This window comes from Paroedura picta, chromosome 7 (genome assembly GCF_049243985.1).
Source record: "Paroedura picta isolate Pp20150507F chromosome 7, Ppicta_v3.0, whole genome shotgun sequence".
Lineage (NCBI taxonomy): Eukaryota > Metazoa > Chordata > Lepidosauria > Squamata > Gekkonidae > Paroedura > Paroedura picta.
In genome coordinates this window covers 16,976,348-17,004,004 of record NC_135375.1, presented here as the reverse complement: position 1 = coordinate 17,004,004, position 27,657 = coordinate 16,976,348, and the positions used below count along the sequence as shown (strand labels likewise).

Genomic DNA, 27,657 nt, shown 5'->3' with positions numbered 1-27,657 from the left:
ATCTCCTCTAGGACTGACCGGTTTGTTCGCCTTGCAGTCCAAGGGACTCGCAAGAGTCTTCTCCAGCACCAGAGTTCAAAAGCCTCAATTCTTTGATGCGCGGCCTTCCAGCATATTTATCAATGCACAATTATCCAGATTATATCCTTTGCCTGTTGGTTTTGATTTGATAACGTCCACCTGAAAAATCTGCTTCTCCTCCAAGTTGAGTTCAGACTTACGTCCTGGTAAGTCTCTTTTTTTGGCTTCAGGTATTAGTGATGGGATACGAACAGAGGAACAAGATTAACTGACTGGAGTGATGTTTATTTCCAAGTTAAGGGTGCTTAAGATCCCATTCTAACAAACGAGCCCTTCCACCTAGTGAGTCAAATTCCCTGGGTTTGTTTCCCCTGGATTGTAGAGGAACAAACGGCTGCTTTATGCCTGACGTTTTTGTCGAGTGCAAAGCATTTACGGTATCAAGTATGCACTTTGCCATCGCTGAAACATAGCAGGAGTGGTCATTGTGCAGCAAAGGAGACAGAATGGGGCACTTTGCCCCAAATTAACTCTTGCATTGTGCTTTATGAGTATACATGCTCCCCCCCCTGCCCCCCTGTGGGGAAAAACGGGCAGTATGGACAGGCCTTCAACTCGACAATGACGGACAAAGCACGCACTATATTTAATCAAACCCTGCCTCGCTTTAGCCAAAAGACAAATTCTCACTTACAGAATGATCATATAAAAGTTTATGCTGCCAATTCATAAAACAACCCCCCCCCCAAAGCCTGAGTTTGTGTTCCATGCTACTCTACAGAGGCTTCGCACAGGTGTGTTGCTGTGAATTTAAAAGACATAACAATGGACTATCATGCATCTTAAAAAAAAAAAAACACTACTAAAACCCATGTCAAATATGCATCTCCACTCAATCACTAATACTTGTCACAAGGGGGGGGACGACAGAGAATTGTTCAAACAAGGTTTTAGAGCTCCCAGAACATGTATGACGATATCGCACCTTTCCCAAGCGATAATTTTAATGGAACATTTTTATTGTCCGAGTGGCTTTTGGGTTGGCTCTCAACATTCTTATACTACCTTACGGCGTGGCACACAACTAGACATACAGGGGAGGACAGCTCAATATTTCACCTCTATTTGGGGAGATTTCATTCTTTAAAGCATTCATGCCTTAACTCGGCCCACAGCTGAATTCAGATTTATTTTGCTTCCTATTTATAAAATTCAGAAATCAGGGCAAGGACGCTTTCCGAACTGTATGTTGACATAGGGATGCATTAAAGCACAGATTATACAAGGTACATTAAAACTCGCTATCGTGGTTATATAGTCAACGAGAGGGGGCAAAGAACTAAAAGCAGGATTCCATTAAAAAAAGTGGTACCTTGCCGGCCAGCTTCAGTTGTGCAAACACACTGCGGTAATATCAATGAGCTTATGATGGTCTATGTTTATCATGAGATAATCACACCCTTGGAGGATTAAAGGCACTCAGCTGAACCTTGTGCCTCCTAACACACTTGGGGTGTCATTATCTGATGATAACCCAACTCCCTGTCAAGCCTTATTGCTTAATTAGGGGTTACGAGGGTGATAACAAGACTAAAAGAAATCGGAGGGACGGGCACCCAAGATGAGCGATACCTTAATCAACTCAAATCTAGCGGCTGGGAATGGACATGGCGAACAAAAGGCATGGAATCACTTAGTGGTAATTATGTGCTATAGAAGAATGCATCAGCTGAGAGGTGGAGCAGAAATTCCCACACTTAATCGTTGGCCCTGCCGACGGTTTTGAGCGAGGAAATTTAATAAGAGTGCTTAAGAAACATTCTATTCGGCTGGCACCCGAAGGCAGATTGTCCGGGCAAAAAAAAAAATTACGAATCCTCGTAATCCAGTTGTTTAATGATCGAGTAAGGAAGGAGAAAGCACTCCGGAATAGCTAAAGCTACCTACCTAAACATCTGCACCAGCTACGCGTTTGGGCCATAAAAAATGCAGCCAGGGACCGAACGACAGGCAAATGCTATAAACACACAGGATGAGGTATGTAGAAGCGAGGGGTCTTTTGTTCTGTTTTGTAAACACTTTCCCTGTTTTGCGGACGGAACGCGCTAACGGTTCCGGCGCGCTCGGAACTGCTTTTCAATTCACAGTGAAACATCAATTATCTTTATCAAACAACAATATCTCATCTCAGTCCATTATCAAGATGGAGTCTTATTTTAGCTGGACTGCAGCCTTATCTGTATATCAAGGCGGGCCGCGGTGGCAGAGAGTGAGTGAAAGGCTGTGAAAATAATCAATAATAATCATCAAATTGTGGCCGACAGGCTGTGAGGATGGAAGTTTTTGATGAAACCTCAACCTTTTTTTGGTACGTGTGTGCGTGCAGATGATAAGGTTTAACCTTTACAATACCTGATAACTATGACTCAGAAAATGCAGCCCCAGCATACACTTAAAAAGAGGCCCGGGCATTTAAAACCAGGCCAGAACAGAAAAGGGTATCACAGTGGCTTACCAGACGGCACGCTCCATTCAGGAAGGACAAGGAAGGGCTGCAGGGAGATATTAGGTGGCCCTTGGGAGCCAGATAATACTATTATACTTCTGGAATTCAAACATCTATCACAAACGGTGGTGATAAGAAAATAAAGGTCAGGCGTTTGCATAAGAATTGGTGGCACTCGAATCAAGTTGAAAATCACTGCGGGTGTAATTTTTGCTTGGATCCAAACTATAGATGGTTTGTTTGTCTGGAAGACACAGAGACGCTTTTTTTCATCTGCCCATGAAGACAGATTCAGTGGGTAGCCCCATGAGTGAGCAATGGAAGACGTAGATTCTGAATCCAGCACACTTTAAAGGTAAAGGTATCCCCTGTGCAAGCACCGAGTCATGTCTGACCCTTGGGGTGACGCCCTCTAGTGTTTTCATGGCAGACTCAATACGGGGTGGTTTGCCAGTGCCTTCCCCAGTCATTACCGTTTACCCTCCAGCAAGCTGGGTACTCATTTTACCGACCTCGGAAGGATGAAAGGCTGAGTCAACCTTGAGCCGGCTGCTGGGATTGAACTCCCAGCCTCATGGGCAAAGCTTTCAGACGACTGCCTTACCACTCTGCGCCACAAGAGGCTCAGCACACTTTAGAGGCCAACAAAAATTGGGAGACACAAGTTTTTGAGAGTCAAAGCACCTCGGAGGCCAACAAAGTTTTGGGAGCTTTGACTCTCAAAAGCTTATCACCCCCAAATCTTGCTGGATTTTAAAGTGTCACGGGACTTGAATATAGTAATTCGTCCACAATGGAACTGGGAACAAATATGTACTTTCACAACAAGGTCCAGTTAAAGGCACTTGCTGTACAGTCTCATATATTGTGTGAACCAGTGCCATATAGTGGTGACAGCACTGGACTAGTACGGAGGAGACCGATATTCAAATCTCAACTCTGCTATGCAAGTTTTGGGCCAATCCTAGTCTTCTCAGCCTAACCTATCCCACAGGGCTGTTGTGAGGACAAAATGGTGGAGAAAAGAAGGTTGTAAGCTGCTTTGGGTACCATAAGGTACTGCAAAGTCCCCACAATGGTACCGTAGCATGGAGGTTTTCAAAATGGCAGCTGGGGAGAGTCCTCCCACCTTGTGAAAGAAAAAGGTGTTGTTTTTTTTAATTTTAAAGAATTCAACCCTTATTTGGGCAAACTCACCTGCCCCCTCCCAAAGTGGCCAATGATGGGACAGGAAAGAGTAGGAAGGGGAGGGGCCATGGCCATTTAGATCTTTGCCACCCAAGACTCCTCCCACTTTCAGGGGACATGGCAGGGAGGCGTGGCCAATTGATATCACTTCCTCAGACCTCAAAGACTGACAAATCTTTGAGTGGTACCTTCATGGTCAACTGATAGAATCTCTGCACTATGCTAGCCCATAATATGCTAGCCCATTTTACGCTATGATCCTGATGTTATGACCCCCTTCAGCTAACCAATGTTAGCAGGTTGCTAAGAGAACATCACAGGCTCGTGGGCTTCCGGTCCATTTGGAGCTACTCGTGGTGCAGCGTTATGCCTGGTACTGGCATAATCTATTCAGATGTGTGTGTTTTTTAACTAGCAGTCTTCCCATTTGCAGAAGCAGTGATCATATCCAGTATATCGGTGCTGTTCTGGGTCCAAGGAACTCTTATGGTGGCTGTGGAGAGTGCCATGAAGTCATGGCTTATGGATAATCCATAGGGTTTTCAAGGCAAGAGACAAAACAAGAGTGGTTTGCCTCAGCATGTTGCTTATAATTGGATACGGTCTCTAAACAGAAGCTGTGTTGCATACAGAGGTCTAGTCCCATGAGAGCTCGACAAGTCCATGAAGTTTTCACTGTCCCACTTATGCATATGGAGCGGTTTCAATTACTGCAAGGTCTTGAGCTGGATTCAGCAAGCAAGCTAAGGTATCGCGTTGTGTCTTCCGAGATGAATTATGCCTCTTAAAGGGTTTTCTTTGGTGCTCAAGCCGCTGTGATTTGAGTCTCAATTGGGTCTAAAAGCCACAAAAGTAAGCTACTGTCTTCTAGGATGAGCTGATGAAATATAATACCATAACTATTAAAAATTGCTATGTCTAGCGTGCATGCCTAATACATCAATAGTCTGGGGCCATCATAACTGTGGCCGCTCCCTATACAAGAGCTCTAAGATCCAGTGAGCAAAACTTGCTCATGATCCCCAGCCCCAAGGAGATTAGATGGGCTTGGTGGAACGCTTGTCCAAATGAGATCAGAGCCCGCAGGCCTTTGATCAGCTTGTAAACCAGAGCTATTCCATCAGGGCTATGGTTGAGGCCAAAAATAACATCTGAATTATGCTGGTCTCTCTGCCAAAGCCCTAAACCAGCCTTTCTCAAACTTTCTGCCGTTGAGAAACTCCTGAAACATTCTTCAGGCTTTGAGAATCCCTAGAAGTGATGTCACTAGGCAACATCTCCTTGCCACATTCCCAGAAGTCACATGTCACTAGAAGTGACATCACCCAGACATATCCACCGGAAGGGACATCATGCTCCATTGTCCTCTGCCCCCTCCCAAACACCAGAAATGTCCCAACAGCTTACTCCGCTGGGCCAGGAACAGGGCTGGGGCAGACATCCGCAACTCTGTCAACAACCACAACACAGTTGAGTTAAAATGAGAGTAACTTCTCTGGATTCCAGTCTCTACCACATGTAATGAGCCTCAGCCAGCAAGCATTTTTATGACTGGGGCCTTTTTCACCCCCTTCAGGCCCATCGTTGGCCATTTGGGGGGCTGTCAACATGACCATATGTGATCATGTCACCTGATAATTTTAAAAAAAATAAAATATATATATTAAAAAATATACAAAAAGGTTGAGGGAGCTTGGTCTGTTTAGCCTGGAGAGAAGGCGACTAAGAGGTGATATAGGATAGCCATCCCCAAGTCCTTGAAGGGCTGTCACATAGAGGATGGAGCAGAGATGTTTTCTGTTGCCCCAGAGGTTCAGACCAGAACCAATGGGTTGAAATTAATTCAAAAGAATTTTTGGCTAAACATCCGGAAGACGTTCCTGACAGTTAGAGTGCTTCCTCAGTGGAACGGGCTTCCTCAAGAGGTGGTAGACGCTTCTTCTTTGGAATTTTTAAAGCAGAGGCTAGATAATCATCTGATAGAAATGCTGATCTTATGAACCTAGGCAGATTGTGAGTTGATGGGCAGGAAGGGATGTGCCACTGTTTGTCTCTTGTGGCCCTTCCTTGTATACCCAGGGAATTGCTGATCACTACTGTGGGATAGTAGGTAAATTTCCTCCAGGCCAGGCTGGATACTGGAGGTTTTTGGTTTATGGGGGGATCACTTGGGCATGAAATTGGGGTCACTGTATGGGGGCAAGTAGGTGCGAGTTCCTGCATTGTGCAGGGGGTTTGGATTAGATGATCCTGGAGATCCCTTCCAACTCTATGATTGTATGATTCCATTCAGGAAAGCCTTTCTGGGTATTTGAGAAACCCCAGGCTTTCACAAAACTCTTGTTGAACAAGCCTGCCCTAAGTTATACATCAGCTACGGCTGGTATGAACCTCCCATCTCCTTCTCATCCAACAAGTAGAACATCTGGGCACCTGATAACTGCAATATGTTTATAGATTTTAATTGCATAAATTTAGGATGTTCAGGTTTTATCTGTATCTTTATTTCTAGAGGTGATTTTATTATGATGCCATCCACCTTGAGTCTCAGGAGATGGAACGGAAAAGATGTATAATTTTAAATAAATAAAAAGAACACCCACAAGCATGGGGACATGCAGATACTCTTATGCTGACCTACTTGGAAGAAAAATTTAAGTTGCTTAACTGGAGTGGAAATTATCTCATTGCAAGTTGCTTAACTGGGGGCAGGGGAGATAATCTCACCGCTGCGTACTACAGGAATATGGCGGAACACCTTTTGCAATGGTGCACATTAAACAATGGCTCCCATTGATTTCTTACGGGAAGCTTAAATTCCTAAGGACACCGGTAGCAAACCCACTTATTCCTATTAACCTCGTTGGGAACATACCACTTCCAAGAGTCTGAGGAGTGCAGGTGAATTATATTTAAGACACGAATTACTGAATGAAGCAGAGGGTGAGCACTTCCCCCCCCCCCACCCCCAGCGTTTGACAGCCAATTAGAGAAAGGCAAAACACGAGACGTCCTCATCTCTGCAGCTGAAGTGGCTAAGGTTTTTGCCTGCAGCATTAAGCCAGTCTCAGACATCAGCATTCGGCTTTCAACGCTTATGAAGTTGCCTGCTGATTCAAAGGAAATTATGACAACAACAGAAAATCCACTGCGGCTGCAAACCCGCTCTTTTTGGCCATGCAATCCCACAATTCTTTAACGATAGGACAGCATCTCCCCTTCTCTCCCCTACCTCAAACTGGGCAACATCTGCCAAAAACCTCAGCCCCTATGCACAATCTCATAAGTTGCTATTGCTTTCCACCCCCCTCCCCACCCCCCAAACATATAATAAATGCTATCCAGAAATGTTAGTGGTTGTACTAAAGCCGCATCGGTCTCTTTCCAGAGCAGAGTAGCAATAAGATAGTATGTTTTATTATGAGTGTCATGGAGACGGTGTGAAAAATCAAGAGCCACAGGCAGTAAGCAGCACTGGGTCAATAATGTTCACAGAGACATTGTGTAGATAATCAACAACAAGGCCTTAGGTTCTCTATGCACTGCAAACAGCTGAAGGGCAAATCAATACGGCCATGGGAAGGACACTGCCTTGTTCCACTTCTCACAATACACTACCGACCACCACGGGAAAGCACACAGAGACACAGGCACAAAATGAAATTAATTCCAACTTCGTCGAACGCGAGAACAAAATAAAAATGGCTGTTAAAAACGTTTTATACAACCCGGGGTCGGCGCCTGGAAAAAAGAGAGAGAGAGAGAGAAAAGGAAAGATCTTAGGGAAGGAAAGAACGTACTGAGGAAGAAAGCCTGATGAAAACAGATCTAAACAATGAGTGATGACTGTAAGACAGGAAATAGGGTGTACTTGGAATACTTATTGCACAATACTACCAGGAATGCTGCTTGCCTCCTAAAACAATCAGAGATTCCTTTAAAAGGATAAGAGATGAGCAGGGCTCTTTTGGCTTGCATTCCAATGAGGTTATCGCAACACCTGTGTGTGTGTGTGTGTGTGTGTTTTAAATCACAAATTCCCAAATAACGCTTAACGACCACTTGCTTTTAAAAATTAAGTCGCGAATAACCACCTTAAGTTAATAGATTTATAGGTACAGTAGGCAGCCAGGACTAATGAATCAACGTAATGGGATAATAAGGCCATGCAGATTATTGTTGCCAGAGGCGATATTTCTCCAGTCGTATTAATAAATGACAACTTTTAAAATACGCCGTGCTAATTTCGCAAAACCACGCTTGGGAGGAAAGACGTACCATTGGAAACAAGTGTTGATTTATTATTTCTCAAGGAAAAGGCGATTCTCCGCATCCATCATGGCATTAATCACGAGATGCAATCTCCAAGTTGCTATATAGAGCCATCAGGCGGGAGACCTGATTAAAAATGGGCTGAAAGGGGGGAAAGAATGCATGCGGAAGCCGACAGATCTGTTTCTATGAACCCCGCACAAAAGTAACCTCTCTTTCTCCTCTTTGTTTGGACAACGGATTGCTGGCTTGCCAACGCCCTGTGCTGTCCTAACCGGAAACCAATGGCTACAATATATATTTTTTAAGAACCCAGAGAAGGCGCAATGCGTGAAAACAATGAGGGAGATCCAAGGCGATGTGAACGATCGACATGCACATGCACAATCCGCGTACTTGCAGACATAATTTACAGGAATGGAAGTGGGGGAATGTATAGCAAAAGAACTGGGGAGTGTTAACAGAAATGTAGGCTAATCTACAGCTCACTACATTATTATATTTTAGCCAACAGGGAGGACTTGGAAGGACTTGTAGGGGGGACCTCCCTGACTATTTCCTCTTTCCCTTCCCCGACCGCCCCCCCCCCCCAGCCTCTCCACTTCCTTCTCTCCCCACCAGACAACCAACCTTTATCAGCCCTCCTGTCTTCGCCTTTCCATCTTTTAAAACAGAGAGCCATCTGACGGAGAGGCTGATTCTGTGAAGGTTCAAGGGGGTGGCAGGTTACTGTGGATGAGCGATAGGGTTGTGTGTGTCCTGCACAGTGCTGGAGGCTGGACTAGATGGCCCAGGAGGTCCCTTCCCACTCTATGATTCTATGATTCTAGGTTGGAGTTGATAAATGCTAATTTTTATTTATTTAGAAAATTCTTACGTTGCCTCTCCAGGAACCTGCCATAGAGACCAACATGATTTTGTGAGTCAAAGCTCCTTTAATTATATGACTTTTGACTCTCAAAAACTCATACCCTGAAAATCTTGGCCTACCACACTCGTATTTAGGTATTCTGCTAAATTCCAGATTAACAAAGCCAAATGTAACCTTTACCACTAAAACATTAAAACAACCTGGAAAAAAGTTTTCGCCTGCTCCTTTCTGTGCTAGTTTCCTACTTTATTGATTTTTTTTAATGCACAGTAATGTTGATATGAAAACAAAGAAACCCCAATTTCTTCCCTTCCGAGCACATCTGGAGTCAGAAGTGATGCAATTACTTCCAATGCATCCGCTGCATCTGCAAACCAAATCTCAGTGACGTGCCGAGGTACAGAACAAGAGAAGGGCTCAGCGGAGCATCTGTTGCTCATCATACTGCCGAAGAAGGACCTCAAGATCACAGAGTGGCCAGATGGGTGAGCTCCTGGAGGGCAGACTGAATCTGCAGGCTGCCGGTTGTAGAGCTTAGACACCACAGCCATGGGAGCTGTTCCTAATAAGGTGCAAAAGACAGTGTTTTCATCTCATTGGCCAGAAGTCTTGAGGGAGGGGGAACTTGCAAGCGGCAACCAAATGTGGTGGTTCAAGAGAAAAATGCAAGACCAAGAAGTCTCCTGCTGTATCAGTCAAGTGAACAGAAGAGTTCTCCTCTAGAGCAGTGGTCCCCAACCTTTTTATCACCGGGGACTGGTCAACGCTTGACAATCTTACTGAGGACCGGGGGGGTAGTCTTTTGCTGAGGGACGTCACCGCCGCCTGAGCCCCTGCTCCGCTTGCTTTCCCACCAGTGCCCCTGACTTCCTGTGCAGTAGCTGCACAGTGCTACCCTGAGGGGAAGCCCCAGCCATGGTGGCCGCTGGAGAGCACCAAAGGTGAGCCAGCGGTAGAGTGGCAGGGCAGCCCCTGAGGCAGCAGCCGGGGAGGAGGACTAGGAGGAGCCACGGCCCGGTACCGACTGATCTACGGACCGGTCCCGGTCCCTGGACCGGAGGTTGGGGACCACTGCTCTAGAGCAAGAACCTTGTTCCTGTGCAACAGCCTCTTTTGCAGGAGAAAATCACCACTGTTCACTGAGCAGAGAATAAGGATATAAGACAGCATCTTTGTCTATAGGAGAACTTCATAACCACTTCAGAATAGCCCCAGATGTCTTAAGACTGCCAGCCGCAGATAGCTTGAGGAACCTAGGGACAATGGCTTGGATCCAACCTGTTTTTCTGCTGGTAAAAAACGGGAATCAAGGATCATTTGATCACCCAACAAGGCTATGCTTGAGATCTTCAGAGGGACTGTGGCTCAAGGGTAGAGGATCTGAAGAACCAGCTGTTTTTTTGTACCCTGATCTTTATTACTCGAAGGAGTCTCAAAGTGGCTTATAATTGCCTACTCTTCCTCTCCCCACAACAGACACCCTGTGAGGGAGGTGAGGCTGACAGAGCCCTGATATTACTGAAGAAGAAGAAGAAGAGTTGGTTCTTATATGCTGCTTTTCTCTACCCAAAGGAGTCTCAAAGCGGCTTACAAACACCTTTCCCTTCCTCTCCTCACAACAGTCACCCTGTGAGGGAGGTGAGGCTGAGAGAGCTCACCTAGAACTGTTCTGTAAGAACAGCCTTGAGAGAACTGTGTCTGGCCCAAGATTACCCAGCTGATAGCTGGTGGAGGAGCGGGGAATCAAACCTGGCTCTCCAGTGTAGAGGCTGCCACTCTTAACCAGTACACCAAGTGACTCTTGGCATGCAGGCTCAATCCTGACATCTTCAGTTGAAAAAAGGATCAAGTTTTAGGTGATAAGAAAGGCATCTGCACAAAACCCTGGAAAGCTGTCAAGCAAACAATGGCAGCTTCACGTGTTCATTATGGGATATGCCTGGGGGGGGGGAGGAGTCTACGGTAAGCAGAAGAATCCGGTGAAGCTGAGCAGAAGAACCGGCTGGATCCAAACCAAAGGAGAAAAAAAAAAAAAGATCTTCAAAACGAGTCATGCTCTCAAGCGCAAGATATACCAAATGGAATAAAATATGCAGGAGTGGCATTTCAAGTAGGCTATTTAGAAAAAGACACAACTAGGCTGTCTACATCTGCTTTTACAACTTGGGCCAGGCCGATCCGAGCTGCCAACCACAAAGTGCTGAGACATCATCGGCTGAAGTTCAACCGGAGCTAGCCTGAGATTCATCAGTCTGCTGCGGGATGAGTTTGGGGCAAGCGGCGCTGTAATAAAGCCATGATGAGTTCTCCGAGGGGTCAGACGAGAGGGATACATGCCTCCTGCCTGGGCTGGCCCCCTCTCTTCCTGGGAGGGGTGGGGCAGATGCAAAGTCAGCAGAGGCAACGTCATTTGCATGAGCCCTTGAAGTACAAGGTTTCCGGGGTCGCCTCAATACCTTTTAAAGGATGTTTTTGCACGCAATTGGAAGGGTGTGGGAAGCAATTGAAATGCTTTCAGCTGCTATATAAATACTAAGTATTTCAGGGACGGTGACCCACTTGTCTCTTGGACATGCAACTGATTACTGCCCGAGCAAAAACTAAGGGAGGGTGGGCGCCATGCGGACCCCAAAAGAAACTTTGGAGGTCACATTAAGCATGCAACAAGCTGCCAAGGGAAAAAAGTCAACCTTTTAAGAAACTTGTATTAAGTATTTCCCTTTAGTAATAGGGGAACGGAACAGCAGGCGAAGAACCATTGCAATGGGAGAGAAGGAAAACGTGCTGTTTGGTCAAAGCCGTTCCATATTTTATTTATTTCACCCCAGATATCCAGTTGGGTGCCCCTGGTGAGTTGACTGCAGTTTATGGAAAATTGCTGGGGAGGGGGCAGGAAACATCGGAGGGAAAATGACCTCATTCAAGCATTTTATGGGTCCACTTTTAAGGTTTTTAAACACAGTTTAAAAATGTTTTTATGGTTTGGGATAATTCTTTGTGGGAAGCCGCCCCGAGACCTTTCCGGAGAGGGACGGCTTAGAAATCCAAGAAATAAAAGTAAAATAAAATGATAAATTAAGCTGAAGTATACAGTGTGTATGAGTGATATAAGACTGAAAACAAGTTGTATAATTTCCCTGCCAGCCGTACATGTCAGCTTCACCCTAGTTTTCAGTTAAGGGTTCCCAGTGGAATGTACGGTCACCACGTGTACCCCCTCCTCCTAAATTGGGTGCGGGCTTATTAGTCATTGTTGGGTCCATCAGGGGACTGTCAAACACAAACTTCGCTTGCCAGACTCTGTGCCACGCTTGCTGCCAGCCGATTTTTGAGGTGGTGACCGGGAACCACATTTCAGGACACTTGACAAGCACAGAAAACCACAGCACAAGTTGCTGGCCAGCAGCCCACAGCCGGTGATCCAATAGGCCAGAGGGTGGCCAAACTGTGGCTCTCCAGATAGCCATGGACTACCATTCCCATGAGCCCCTGCCAGCACATGCAAGGCATGTGCTGACAGGGGCTCATGGGCATTGTAGTCCATGGCCATTTGGAGAGCCACAGTTTGGCTACCCCTGCAATAGGCTGTTTTGTTGGTCAGCTTACTAAACAATGAACGACAAACATATTGAATTCATTTGTCGAATGGAAGCTGCTAGAGCTTCTTCTCGAAGCTCCGTCTTGTTTTCAAGAGGGGCCACCCTTGTCCTCAGTTATTTCACAATGAGTCTGACATTCCCTGCTCTAGAAGCATGAAGTTCAAGGGACCCTTTCTGCGCAAAGACAGAGCAAGTTCCTAGCACCAATTTGTCAATAAATTTGATCACAGCTTTAATGGCTAAAACATACTTTGCTAGACCAGAGCCTAACCTGGATGGCCCAAGCTTGACAGATCACAGAAGCTAAGCAGGGTTGGCCCTGGTTAGTTCTTGAAGGGGGGACTGCCAACGAAGTCCAGGGTTGCTAGGTGGAGGCAGGAGATTGCAAGCCACCTCTGAACGTCTCTTCCTTTGAAACCCATATGTGGTTTTTGCAAGGTGGCTACAACTTGAAGGCACTTTCCCAGCACCAAAACCAAATTCAAGGGCACTTCCAGTTCAGGGATCCACTCCGAACGCATGCCAGGTGGAAGCCTCCTGAGATCCTTCAAGGAGACCATGAAGGAAGCAGACATTCTCTGTTTGCCCTCCTGCATCTGACGATATAAAGTGGCTTCAAGTCGCAGCTTACAGTGACCTTGTCAGCTTTTCAAGGTCAGAGAGGTTCACAGGTGGCTTGCCACTGACTGCCTCAGTGCAGCATCCTGGGACTTCCTTGGTGGTGGTCTCCCATCCAAGAGATGCTTAACTTCCAAGGTTGGTCTAGCCTGGGCCATCCAGGGCAGGACAGCCCCCAAAGGAATTCAGTGGCTTCATTGATCTATCTTGGCTAAATCTGGTGCTACTGTACGTTTGACAATACATGACAGTGAGCTCCATTCATTCTGGGCCCGCCAACTTTAGTTCGTCTTCATAACTAGCCGCTGTCCAAGCTCGGCAACCCACGAATGGTTCCCGACAGGAATTTAACTGCTGCTTGTTTATGACATCACAAGGCAGCGGGGGGCGCATCAAGCCGCCGTGCGAATCAGACCACGCTCCTGAGCGGTGCCACATTGACCGTTTATGCACTGGCAACTTCACTGCCCCACCCCCCTGTCAGGAGCACAGATCAGGGGTGGATAAGATGCACCAGGCCAAGTACTCCCTCATGTGAGTGCAGGAAGAGGTGGGACAACCTGCTCGACTAAAACTCCAGCCTACAACCCGGCATGAAACCTCCAGTGCATAAACGGTCATTGAGAGTGCTCCCCTCCTTCAGGGCTATTGCAAATTCTAGCCAAGCAGCCTGACAGGCTTCTTAACGTAAATTGCAAAAATCTGGATTTCACTGTACGGATTTACAGGCAGCACAACCTCACACAACAACGCACAAAGCACGCATGGCTAAACGCTCTTCTCTAAGCCAACGGGGTGCTGTTTTCCAGCTCGCGGGATGCATCCCGAAAGGTTGCTGAGAGAAAGAGGGCAAAAAAGTCAGGGAGATAAGATACTCGAGCATGTCCACTGAACCAAGGGCAAAGCCAGCCAGAGGGAAGATTTTCATTGCAGATTCAACCATTCATAGAGATATGTAGCTGTAAGCACTTACCCAGGCAGTCTATCAACACCCCTGACCTTTGTTAGCTACTTTAGACTCACAGGCAGACACATTTTTTAAAGCACATTTCAGAATCCATAATGTGGAGGCACATTTCCTGAACCAGGGCTAGGGGGTGGGGTGGAAAGGACTCAAGACTATTTGCCCTGCAGATAAGTCGGCAAGCAAACTACAGGGAGGGCGGCGGCCAAGCTAGGACATAAGCATGTTCGAATCCTGAAGCTTCGTCGGGCTGTTTCTCCTCCCAGAAATAACAACGAGGCCCAAAAAGGTCGAGCGAAAACGTGTAAAGGCTCTTCTGGCGCAGGGTTTTGGCCGCCCGCGTCTCTAAAGGTGAAAATTTAAGCTGTGACCGTGACAGACGGGACCAAAGGCAGGGGGACGGAGATTTCATCCCTCGGTACAAACTGTAGGCTTGACCTAACAAAAAGGGAGGGAAACCACAGCTTGCTCAATGGCGAGGTCGTCCTCTGAAATAGGGAAGCAGATGGGACAATAGTCCCCTACAGGTTTTCTAAGTGGGAGGCTGCATTTTAGGTCTTGCCAAGACAAGTCCTGGGGTGCGCAGGGGAGGGAGAGGAAGGGGAAGAGGGAAACATTTAAAGAAGGGCATATTCTTTTTAAAAAAACCCATGACTAAGCTGCCCTTTACACTTTTCTCAACCAACACCGGATGATACTTCCACGGGAAAAGGCTGCTCTTCCTCTGAAGGACGTGTGCTCGTATGATAAATGAAACTTATTTGGAAACATCAATTCAGTTCGTAGGTCGGTATCGTTTCTCTCTTTCTCCTCAGACAGAACTAGATTCAGAAGAAGAAGAGTTGGTTCCTACATGCGGTTTTTCTCTACCTAAAGGAGTCTCAAAGCGGCTTACAATCACCTTCCCTTTCCTCTCCCCACAACAGACACCTTGCGAGGGAGGTGAGGCTGAGAAAGCCCTGATATTACTGAAGAAAAAGAAGAAGAGTTGGTTCTTATATGCTGCTTTTCTCTACCCAAAGGAGTCTCAAAGCAGCTTCCAGTCGCCTTCCCTTTCCTCTCCCCACAACAGACACCCTGTGAGGTAGGTGAGGCTGAGAGAGCCCTGATATTACAGCTCGGTCAGAACAGCTTTATCAGTTCCTTGGCAAGCCCAGGGTCACCCAGCTGTCTGCATGTGGGGAAATGCGGAATCAAACCTGGCTCGCCAGATTAGAAGTCCGCACTCCTAACCACTACACCAAGGTGGCTCTCAGTTCCCCTGTCTTCCTAAAAATGGGGGCTACTTAGCAGGTATACCGTAGGGGAAAAAAGTTGAATTAGGGGCTGCCCTTAGGTTTGGGGAAGGGGTAATAAGCACTGGGGTCTGTTGATTTGGAGCTCCTGACATGTATACTACATGGTACTACATTCCTAGGGTTAGGAGGGTTTGGCACCTCTGCACTGGTGGTGGGAAGTCTCAGCTGACTTACGGTCACCCCATAGGGTTTTCAAGGCAAGACATTCAGAGATGGTTTGACACTGTGTGCGTATCAGCCCTGGACTTCCTGAGTGGTCTCCCACCCAAATACTAACCAGGGCTGACCCTGCTTAGCTTCTGAGATCTGACAAAATCAGACTAGCCTGGGCTATCTGAATCAAGGGTTAGCACAGCTATATGGATTAAAACGTACACTGTGATCTTAAGCCCGCTTACTCAGAAGAAAGTTTTACAGAGTTCGGCGAGGCTAAATTCAGCTGCGTTTCAGACTTTGGATTATTCGTTTTCGATTTTTATCTACAATCATTGCATCACAAGCCTCTGGGTACTAAAGAAGGCAACATGGGCATGTTTGTTTTGTTATGTTGTTGTTGTTGTTGTTATTTTAAGAAAGCCCTTTCCTAAAACAGTTTTGCTACAAATGTGGAAAACCAATGCTGTAATAGGATGGACGTCCAAGGTAGTTTGTGAGGAGTAACACCTATCATAGAATCAAAGAATAATAGAGTTGGAAGGGACCTCCTGGGTCATCTAGTCCCACCCCCTGCACTATGCAGGACACTCACATCCCTCTCGCTCATCCACTGTAACCTGCCACCCCCTTGAGCCTTCACAGAATCAGCCTCTCCGTCAGAAGGCTATCCAGCCTCTGTTTAAACATTTCCAGAGATGGAGAACCCACCACCTCCCGAGGAAGCCTGTTGCACTGAGAAACCACTGTCAGGATATTTAGACGGAATTTATTTCGAATTAATTTCATGCCACTGGTTCTGGTCCGTCCCTCCAGGGCAAGAAGGAACAACTCTGCTCTATCCTCTATACGGCAGCCTTTTAAAATACGTCTCTTTGGACAGCTGTTATCAACCCATCTGTGCTGGCCATTCAGTTGCAGCGAATGAAAACAGTAAGACTCTATATGCATTGATCCCTTCGTTAAACTATTGATTCCCCTTAGCATGATCCATAAGGTTGCGGAGACGCCGCGTGTCAAGTGGCGATGGAGTTTGTCGCTTTTTCCCTTCGAGAACATCCACAGCTTACAGGGATGAGGTCGCCATGATTTATTTACCTGACATTTCCCAGTCCGGATGTCGTAGAGGGCCACTGAACCCAAGCGAGACCCGACTGCTATACGGTGGCTCCTCTCGTAATAGCTGACCATGTAGAACCTGAAGGGAGGAAAAGGGAGATGTGATCACAACGCGCGTAATGTGAAACGCTGTGGAAAATGATATTTGGTCGCGCTGGTTGCAAAGATTGGTTTTTATGATCTTGCCCTTTAAGCACGACAGTTCTGCCCCTAGCAATTAAATGGCTGGTGAAGAAGAAGAAGAAGAGTTGGTTCTTATATGCCACTTTTTTTTACCCGAAGGAGTCTCAAAGTGGCTTACAGTCGCCTTCCCTTTCCTCTCCCCACAACAGACACCCTGTGAGGTGGGTGACGCTGAGAGAGCCCTGATATCACTGCTCGGTCAGAACAGCTTTATCAGTGGTGTGGCGAGCCCAAGGTCACCCAGCTGGCTGCATGTGGGGGAGTGAAGAATTGAACCCGGCATGCCAGATTAGAAGTCCACATTGCTAACCACTACACCAAAGTGGCTTTCAACCTTGGCAAAAGCTACATGGGGCGACAAACTGCCTTCCTCATCTTCCTCATTTTGGGAGCTTTCAGCCTAACCACAGCAGGTTGCCATGATAAATGTGAAATTTCTAGAGGTTTTGAAGCCCTAGGGGAGATTGCCACCAAAAAAAAAAATCGTTTGCTGGCAGGGGCTCATGGGAATTGTAGTCCATGAACATCTGGAGGATCACAGGTTGACTACCCCTGCTCTACAGCCATGGAATCCACCCCTCCAAAGCAGGTGTTTTCTCCAGGAGAACTGCAGCCTGGAAATCATTTGTAATTCTGGGAGATCTCCAACCACCACTGGGAGGTTGGCAACACTATGCAAGAACCCTGTGTGGCTCACTGGAATAGCATCACCCTGGCCTGCAGAAGGTCTCAGGTCCAATCCCTGGAATCTCCAGTTAAATGTGACCAGATGGTAGGTGATGTGAAAGACCTCTGCCTGAGACCTTGGAGAGTCACTGCCAGGTTGAATAGATAGTACTGAATCTGATCGACCAGTGGTCTGATTCGCAATGAGGCAGCTTCGTGTATGAGCGACAGAAACGCCTCCTCTTCTGTTGGAGCAGGTCTTATTTTGTATCCTCTTCTGCTGAAAAGTCTTTCCCAACACTTCCTGTATGAAGTCTTTTAACTCAGTGGCTCTCAACCTAGGGGTCAGGACCCCTTTGGGGGTTGAATGACCCTTTCACGGGGGTTGCGGCAGGGCGAGCAGCTTGGCCAGGGAGGGGCGCCACCACTGTTGCCACCCCTACTGAAGGCGCCCTCCAATTTATATACAATGTATAACCAATTTATGTACATTCATGAACAATGGATCTTCATGCTATTGGTCAGTTTCGGTTTAATTTCTGTGAAAGAACCCTTGCAGAATTTTATGTTTGGGGGTCACCACAACATGAGGAACTGTATTGAAGGGTCGTTAGGAAGGTTGAGAACCACTGTTTTAACTGGATACACAAGAGATTGAACTTGGAGCCTCATGCCGATATAATGTTTGCTCCACCACTTGAACTATGCTTCTTCCTATATTTTGAGCCTCTCGGCAAATGTTTAATAACTTGTTTATGAAATAACTTGTTTATGAAAATCCACACCGGAAGTCTACGACTCAAGTTGAAAATCAGATTTATTGCTTAACCAATTGGCCATTGCAGGACACAATAATCAGATTACTAAAGGTCAATCACCACCAAACATTTCCAGCCATAATTGCCAATTGCCGATATAATTAAAAATCAAACAATAAAATGAAACTCCAATTAAGACCTGATGTCTCAGCATGTCACAGATCTAGCAAAACCATCCACAGAAAGTCACGTGTGGATTGAACAGTTGATTTAAGTTTTCTGAGACTTTTCACCATTGCAAGTTTAGCTAGTAGTTCTCTTGTAATTTAGTATGGGCCTGGATATCTGTTGGCCTTCAAGCACAAGGAAAATCCAGATCATGTTCACAAGTGGACAAGCAGCTGGGGTCAGAGAGGGCAACCATTTCTCCCCTGGATCCCTGTCTGTCTTGGCTGCTCAAGGAGGGCGGCCAGTGGATAGGAGGGCCACTTAGGGATATGATCAACCTCTCCCTGTCTACTGGGGAGTTCCCTGAGGTGCTGAAGGGGTAGTGGTTTGTCCTCTAATAAGGAAACCATTGCTGGATTCCTTAAAGCAGAAGCTCCCCAAATCAAAAACCCGATGAGCCTAAGGCAGTAGTTAATAAAATATTACATTCCAAGCACATTTAAATAGGTTTTTAGCTACAAAACTGATCTAAAAACCTCAGAAGTAATCTAGGCATTCTCTTTTGCAGAAGTATAGCCAGTGCCCTCAAATATGTGCTCTGTAAAGGAACTGAGAATAATTGGTGGCTGGCCCCACTTTTCTCTAGTAATCCCATAATAGCCTCTGAGGTTTTTGTCTTTCTTTGATCAAGGATATAGTAAATTGGATAGTTTCAACTTCCTGTGGAAAGGAGAGGGGGGGATCCAGTATAGAAAGGAATTAACTTGCTTGACTGGAGTGCTACCTAATGGCCATTTACGTGCATAATTTTATTGCCAACTTAAGGGTTTAAAAATCTATCACAAAGCAACTGATTTTGGTTCTGTTTCTCACTTAATTAAACCAAACTGCTGGCAAATATCTGTGACTTCCCTTCTAGGGGAAAACCAACATGATTTATTAAGTCACTATTTTAAATATTCCTTATCTTAAAAATTAAGATATCATGATAGAGCACTGAAGTCTAAATTCAGAAAAGTCAATTTCTGTTCTAGTTGACCGTTTCTGCACTGGGAACTTTGCTGCTCCAGCTCCCGTGTGGGAGCAAAAATCTAGGATGGATGAGGTGCACCAGGCCAAATGTTCCCCCATGCGGGAGAAGGAAGAGGCAGGGCAAATCTGCCCCGGCTCAAATTCCAGCCTGCAGTCTGGTGCAAAGCCTCCAGTGCTGAAATGGTCATTTTCAGTCCAAATGGCTCATTGTCGGTTTTGAGGAAGGTACCTTTAGACATGAAGGTAATTTATTTAGCCTATTTCAGTAAGTAGGCGAGGCTGAGAGAGCTCTAATGGATGTGCTCTGTGTGAACAGCTGTAACAGGACCGTGATGACCCCAAGATCACCCAGCTGGCTGCGTGAGGAGGAGCAGGGAATCAACACAGTTTGCCGGATTAGAGAGCGCCGCTCTTACCAACTACACCAAGATGGACCTACTTCTCCAAACAGTCTCATTGCTTCTTTACAAATTTAGACCAACAAAGAAATTGAGGCTCTTCAGCTCAGTACACAGATGAAGGCAAAGGGGTGGCAGGTTACAGTAGATGAGCGATTGGGATGTGAGTGACCTGCATAGTGCAGGGGGTTGGACTAGATGACCCATGAGGTCCCTTCCAACTCCAGGAAGCATGCCCCGGCGCTTCCCGTGTATTCATGGGGGAGGGTATCCCCCAGTGTACACGGGCTACTCTGGCATAGCACGTGCGGGCAAAATGCCAGAGCTTGAAAGCCCAGCATGCAGCCTGGAGGTGGCAGCAGCGGGAGTAGAGTGGGGGGCATGGGGCCCCTACCGCACTATTGCGGGGAGCGGCATGCCACTCTCCCACCAAGGTGGGGGTGAGGAGACTCCCCGGCCAGCTCCGCGGAGCTGACAGGGGCGTGCGGTGTCCCTGCAGGGACACCATAGGTCAGGGCCAAAAGGTCCAGCTCTGCCAATTATGCATGGCGCTGGCCCGACCCAGCCCCTGCTGGCACCTGCGGCATCCCACGGAACGTGGAAAATTCTGCATTCCCTTGCCACGGGTCTTCTGGGGCGCTGTGCCATGCCAGGACTGGGATGGCAGCAGCGTCATGCACATTCGGGGCTGCCCTGCTGCCGCCATCCTGGATTTCTTGCCCCATGCATAATCGGTGATAGAGACACTAACTGCATCTGACTGCTATGGGAAATTTTAATCCTGCTCATTAGAAGGCATAATTCAGCAATACTCATTCTTTAAAGGTAGGCCCATCCTTACACTTCTTGCCAAATTAAACCCTATATAAATCTCAGAAAATAAAAGGAGGCCTTTCTATCCTTAACATTTTCAAAATGTCAAGAGCGACATTACCCTATGCCTAATAGAATTACTACTATTATTTTATTGTTTCAAGCTTGTAGTATTTGTGTCTAGTGGCGTAATAGGCACAGAGAATACAGAATGAGCTAGAATGGGAAAACCAAAATATTGGAAGAGATCAGGAATAGTAAAACATTGTAAAGCTACCCTGAGCCCTTTTGGGGATTGGCAGAGTAGAAGTCTGTCTGTCTGTCTGTCTCAATCCAGGATCAGCCTAAAACATCCATGATAAGGACCTGCCCAGCCGCTGCTTGAAGACCTTGTTCAGCAGCTAATTCCACTGCTGAACTACTGTGACTACAAAATTTTTATCCTGATATCTAGCTGGTACTGTTCTACCCACAGTTTAAAGCCATTACTACGGGTCCTATCTTCTACTGACAAAAGGAACTTCTCCCCGCCCTCCTCCAAGTGCCAACCTTTGAAATGCTTAAAGAGAGCAATCTTGTCAATTCTCATCCTCCTATATTCCAAGCTGAACGTTCCCAAAACCCTCAGCCTTTCCTCACAGGGCTTGGTCCCCAGGCCCTGGATCATCCTCATCACTCTCTTTTGCACTCTCTCAAATAATAAAAAGAAGTGACGCGTTGAGACTAATTTGATTTTGCATTAAATAGCTTTGCAATGCGCTCTTTTCAAAAGTGGATTGTATTTAAAGAGGCTATATTGATAATGTACGAAATGAAATTGCTGAACTAATTAGGGCTAAGGACTGATCTTCCAAAATTTGACTTTCATATTCTGTTTCACAAATGAGTATCTTGGTTTTGGACTTACAAAAAATATACCTCTGGAACAAGGCTAATTCCATAGTGAATTATACTGCTTAGCAGTCTGCTAGATTAAAAGTCAGCATCGGCAGTTTTAAGATGATGGTTTGGGGGCGTCTTGCAGTAAGGGGAGGGGGGCGGTAGATGTTAGTCATGTCACTGGCCCCAAACAAAAGCCTGGCGGAAGAGCTATATTTCACAAGCCCTGCGGAACTGCGCCAGCTCCGACAGGGCCCGGATCTCTTCCGCCACTGAGAAAGAGGGGTGTCAGAATAAAATAAAAACTCTGGCATCAGCTCACAGTGAACCAACGTTGTTTGAATCAGGATAGTCAATCGGATCTACAGTGTCCAATTTGAAGCCCTGCTGAGAACTCCCTCCCCCCCACATCTAGCCCCACCCACTACCTACAACACTTGGTGGGAGCCACAAAAGTTGTGGGTGGGGGCTACGGTGCTGATGGGCAGCATGCTGGGTAACCCTGATCTCTTATATCCAAGCCTCTCACACTCCACATATAAAGAAAATTGGTACCAGCCTCTACAGCTCCCTGAAAAGATAACAGTAATTCAAGAAAACAAGAAATAGTAACAATAATAATTAAAATAATGATGGGGGGAAGCAAATGTATCCCTTGGGTATTGGATCAGCACAGCAGGGAAAGATATTTTAAAGGTATAGTAATAAGGCTATAACAACGTGTTCCCATTTGGATCCCCTCCAGAATTACAGAGGAAAATCATAGGAAAATTTTTACCCCTGGTCTTGAAAGCCGTCCCTGTCATTAGTAGGATGCTGTATCATTTTTATAGTAGCCATAATCACATACAGTAAGATATAATGCATGCTATTTAACACAATTTAAAAGGCAATGCATCTCTATTAAACCAGCCTCCGGGAGAGAGAATTTTCTCAACATTAATCCCCCAGCTTGTCTTTGCCTCTGTATTTACATTGAACGGGGAAATTTTTAGTGACACTCTTGTTAGGTGCGTTTTCGCTTCTTGCTTTTATGGCTCGCTGGGTTAAAATTGGTCCCCAGGTCATCGGAGCCCGTGAGCCACAGAAATAGTGGGGAATTTTTGGTAACAGTGTGTGACAGACACAACGACCAGAGTATCTGGCTTTACTCTTTTGTTTCCTGCAGCAATGTATGGGCTAGTTAGCCTATTTGTGAAAGCATCAAAATTTATTCATTTGTTTGTTTATTTATTTATTTATTGTATTTATATACCGCCCTCCCCTGGGGCTCATGGCGGTTTACGTACAACGCAGAAAACAGTATGTGGAACTCAACTTTTCACAATAACAATAACATCAGACTATAACAAAGGTAAAAGTATAACAATGCAAACAGGTCCAGAATATTTCAGGGGTTTCTCAATGGTAAAAAGGTTGAGATAGTCTTCTTTACCCAGTGACAAAAGTTCATCCCTCTAAGGCAGGGGTGGCCAAACTGGGGCTCCCCAGATGTCCATGGACCATGAGCCCCTGCCACTCTGGCCACCCCTGCTCTAAGGCTATCCCCTTGGTTCTGGAGGAAGATGCTGCATATCACATTAACATAGCGAAGATATGATGAATCAAACCACTGGCTCATTAGAATATGTTTTGCCTACTGAAACAAGGAGCAGCTCTCTGGGGTCATGAACAAAGGCTACTTTCTTGTGAGATGCAAGATAACTGAGATGTTCTTTATAAACAAAGAGTTCAGAGTTGATTTATTAAATTGAAGAGGGTACATCGGGAAGTATCAAGATAGAAGCCTATTGCTAAGAACAACTGGATTGGCCAGATGTAGATACCCCCCTTCCCCCACCTACAGAGAATCATAAAATCATAGAATAATGGAGTTGGAGGGGACCTCCTTGGTCATCTAGTCCAATCCTCTGCACTATGCAGGACACTCACAAACCTATCGCTCATCCTGCCACCCCCTTGAACCTTCACAGAATCAGCCTCTCCGTCAGATGGCTCTCCAGCCTCTGTTTAAAAATTTCCAAAGATGGAGAACCCACCACCTCCCAAGGAAGCCTGTTCCACTGAGAAGCCGCTCTGACTGTCAGGAACTTCTTCCAGATGCTTAGACGGAATTTCTTTTGAATTAATTTCATCCCATTGGTTCTGGTCCGTTCCTCTGGGGCAAGAGAGAATGACTCTGCTCCATCCTCTACATCAGTGGTCCCCAACCTTTATGAGGCTGGGGACCGGCAGGGCATCGGGCCACGGCCGCAGGGACCGCGCCCGCGCGGGCCACGGCCACGCACCGGGACGCGCCTGCGGGCCGCACCCGGGCATCAGGCTGCGCCTGCGTGCCGCAACCAAGCCTGCGGATCGGGCCGCGCAGGTGCGGCCCGCATGGGCGTGGCCCAGCCCTGATTCCCTCTCCCCGCCCTCCCGCAGTAAGAAGCTTCCCGGGCCGCAAGCTTGCGGCCTGGGAAGTTTTTTACTGCAGGGGGGGGCGGGGAGAGGGAGCTGCTGCCCGGCGCCATGGCCTTTGCGGTCCGGCACCGGGCAGCGGCCCGCAGGTTGAGGACCACTGCTCTACATGGCAGCCTTTTAAATACTTGAAGATGGTTCTCAGATCCCCTCTCAGTCGTCTCCTCTCTAGGCTAAACAGACCACGCTCCCCCAACTTTTCCTAATATGTCTTGGTTCTTCAAAGGTCTATAATTTTACACCTAGTGGCCAAAAGGCAGCCAGACCTACTCACTGGAGCCATAACATGTAGAGCAAGAGATAGTATCTTCAGCTTCCGGGTAACAGACTATAGTGTGTTTGTGTGTGTGTGTGTGAGCGCTGAGAGCCGGAGACAGAAGGAGGACAGAGGAGGACAGAAATCAGGAAAACAGGATTAGAGGCAGAAGACTCCAACTGCTATGTTTCGTTTATCACCTGAATCCATGGCATGTATGCATGACAGAGGTCTTCCACACCAACTACAACCTCATTCTTTCCACTGAAGATGCCAGGGATCGAACCTGGGACTCTCCGCACGATGCTCTGTAATTGAAGCACTGTTCCTTTCCCAAGTCAAACCTCAAGACACATTATTTGGAGTAATAAAGAAAAAAGAACCAATAATTCTCTCCTAGACTTGGCCGAACTTGAGTTCAAACTGCTGCTCGGATATGAAGACTTCAAATCAGCCCACAGCACTAACTACCTCCTAGAGTTGTTGTGAGATTAACAGGATAGGAGAAGAGAATCGTTACGCTCTCTCCTCTGACCTGAGTGGAAGATAATTGGGATTATAAAAAAAAAATAAAATAAGAGGGAGCAGAAGAAGTACAGATTGTTTTCTCAACACACCACTTCCTGGAAAAAAATTTTTTTCTGAAATACCAGGAACCTGCCATCATGGGCTCCATGTGACTTTCATCGGTGACCACTACCAGAAATCTATGGAAATATCTCCTTCCCTATACCCCCCAAAGGAGCTTCCACTCCAGATCACAAAACCTGATGAACACCCCCAACCTCAAAGAGGTAAAGATGGGCTCAATCGTGCTTGAGAGGATGAACAACCTCGCAAGCAAGATTGTGATGGGTTACAGGGCTGGCAGGTGACAGTGGATGAGCGATAGGGTTGTGAGTGTCCTGCAGAGTGCAGGGGGTTGGACTAGATGACCCAGGAGGTCCCTTCCAACTCTATGATTCTATGAGATCAGCACAGTGCAGGGGGTTGGACTAGATGACCCAGGAGGTCCCTTCCAACTCTATGATTCTATGAGATCAGGGCCTTGTAGGATCTGAAATAATTCCTCTGGGCCTGTAAGATGGAATTGTTCCACCGGGGCAATGGAGGAGGCCCACAAAAAATCAAAGGTACTGGCCTCCCTGCTCACACTCAGCTAGATACTGAGAAATAAGGGCCTAACAACAAATGCCTTAATCCTATTGGCATTTTACCCCCTCTTCACTCCGAGGAAGACTTACGCTCCAAGCGAATGCGAATGACGCCAGAAACAGACTTTTAAAACTGTAATAATAATTTTAATAACTGGAACAAACGGCTTTTATTATCGGGACTGTGATTTTATTTATGGACGTTGTAAAGTGCCCTGAGCCCACGAGGGAAAGGAGGTACAAAAATGCAATAAATAAATATAATATAAAGTAAATAAAAGAGAGAGCCGGACTGGTTGGTTCATGTTTTACAAGACAGGCTTACGGTACAGTAGCACTGGCAGGCGCTTGGAAGCAGCTCAGGATCTTTGCAAAAATGAATGAATGAATGAATGAATGAATGAATGAATGAATGATTATTATGAGGCTGACCACACATTTAAATAAATTCTGAACATCCACAAGGTAATTAAATAAAAGCCAAGACTGTCAGATGCTGTGATAACTGAAGCTGAGGCATTAGCTGCTTTTACAAGCCGGGCTAGAAGACGATTTCATTGCCGACAAAAACTTGTGAACGTTGTGCAAAGTGTCAGGCCATGGGGGAGGTGGCTATTAATTTAAAATGACAACCAGCAGGAGGACTGCCGTTTCATGTGACTTAAAAGCACATGCGCTTTCCTGTAAACAATTATGGATTTAATATGCATTGCACCTGACTGCAACTTGGAAACATCTGCACCTGGCCACACCTGTGTCAAAATCCACCATATGTGAAATTGCAGGTGTTCCTTTTTCAATATGCTGAAGATCAGAGAGATCGCGGTAGACACGCATCCTTCCCAAGCACAGTGCATATAACCATTCCAGGTTGTTGAGCAACTCTGCCACAGGCCTTGAATGAAGACCGTTGACTAGAAGCCATGGGCTGTATGAACAAGCCCCAGGTTCTCTTGTGAAAGTGCCTTTGAGGTTAACCCTTCCTTTATTGGCTACTTAGGGAGTCTGGCCAATCTGACCCTGTAAATCAGGGGTAGTCAAACTGCGGCCCTCCAGATGTCCATGGACTACAATTCCCAGGAGCCCCCTGCCAGCGTTTGCTGGCAGGGGGCTCCTGGGAATTGTAGTCCATGGACATCTGGAGGGCCGCAGTTTGACTACCCCTGCCGTAAATACTTAGGAGGTGTACTTGACACAAGGACCTTGCCCACTCACCTTAACGGTGGATGGGATGCTCATTTTTTCAAAATCCTGTAGATCCATTTCGGGGAGAAGTTACTCCGTTGCCTGTTGATCTGGGAGTACAGTACTGCTCAGACACCCAAACCTGCCTATCCCCAATCTCCGGACATGCATGCCCACATCGCTGGCCTTCCTACCTGCAGATAGCCGGAAAGCACTCTTGAAGACCTTTCTTCTTGACTAGCGAACCTTCCAGGCAGTACATGAGGATGTCCATAACCTGAGCGTAAAAGGGAAAATGTAATTTTAATCACACACACACAAAATATTTGACAGAATTTCTTAGAATCCGTGAATACCTGGATTCCCTATGCCTGTCAAAGCATCCCCCCATCTCACTTAATGTTTCCATTCAGGTGATCCTTTCAATTTGGGGTCAGGTGCTTTCCCTTCCTAATTACAGCTTTTGACCTCTAATTCTATGCTTCCTTAGTACTTTCTCTCTTGTCCTCATTAATACTAGAAGAAGAAGAAGAAGAAGAAGAAGAAGAAGAAGAAGAAGAACAATTGTTTTTTATACCCCACTTTTCACTGCCCGAAGGAGTCTCAAAGCGACTTGCAAGCACCTTCCTTTCCTCTCCCCACAACAGACAACCTGTGAGGTAGGTGAGGGCTGAGAGAGCCCTGGCAGGACTGTTCTGTGAGAACAGCACTATCAGGGCTGTGACTAGCCCAAGGTCACCCAGCTGGCTGCAAGTGGGGGGAGTGGGGAATCAAACCCAGCTTGCCAGATTAGAAGCCGCCGTTTTTAATCACGACACCACGCTGGCTCTCCACTAATTCCCTTCTCTAACTCCCCGAAATCTGCTTCATCTTGTCCCCGCCTCCACTGCATTCCACCAAAACGCCAATCCCTTTCTCTTATCTACTGGTCACCTTCCCACCTGGCTGCCCTTTCTACCATCTCGGTTTTCGATAAGCCACTCTCTAGCTTCTTCTCTGGGCACTTTTGCCCTGTCCGCCTCCCGTTCTGTCCGTTCCTCACTCTTTCCCGGCGCGCACAATTACGGTCATGTCCTCCTGCCAGGCTGAAACAGCG

General features: G+C 46.6%; 1 protein-coding gene across 6 annotated transcripts in view; it reads right to left on the bottom strand.

Annotated features, from left to right (window-relative positions):
* WDR7 (WD repeat domain 7) overlaps window positions 1–27,657 on the bottom strand; it is a 250,905-nt gene that overhangs the window by 31,847 nt on the left and 191,401 nt on the right. For all 6 annotated transcript variants that reach the window (XM_077346857.1, XM_077346856.1, XM_077346858.1 and 3 more), the window contains 2 exons: window positions 26,756–26,838; window positions 16,589–16,688 (listed from right to left, as the gene is read on the bottom strand). In XM_077346857.1, the coding sequence (XP_077202972.1) occupies window positions 16,589–16,688; window positions 26,756–26,838 (183 nt within the window). The remainder of the gene's footprint in view (window positions 1–16,588; window positions 16,689–26,755; window positions 26,839–27,657) is intronic.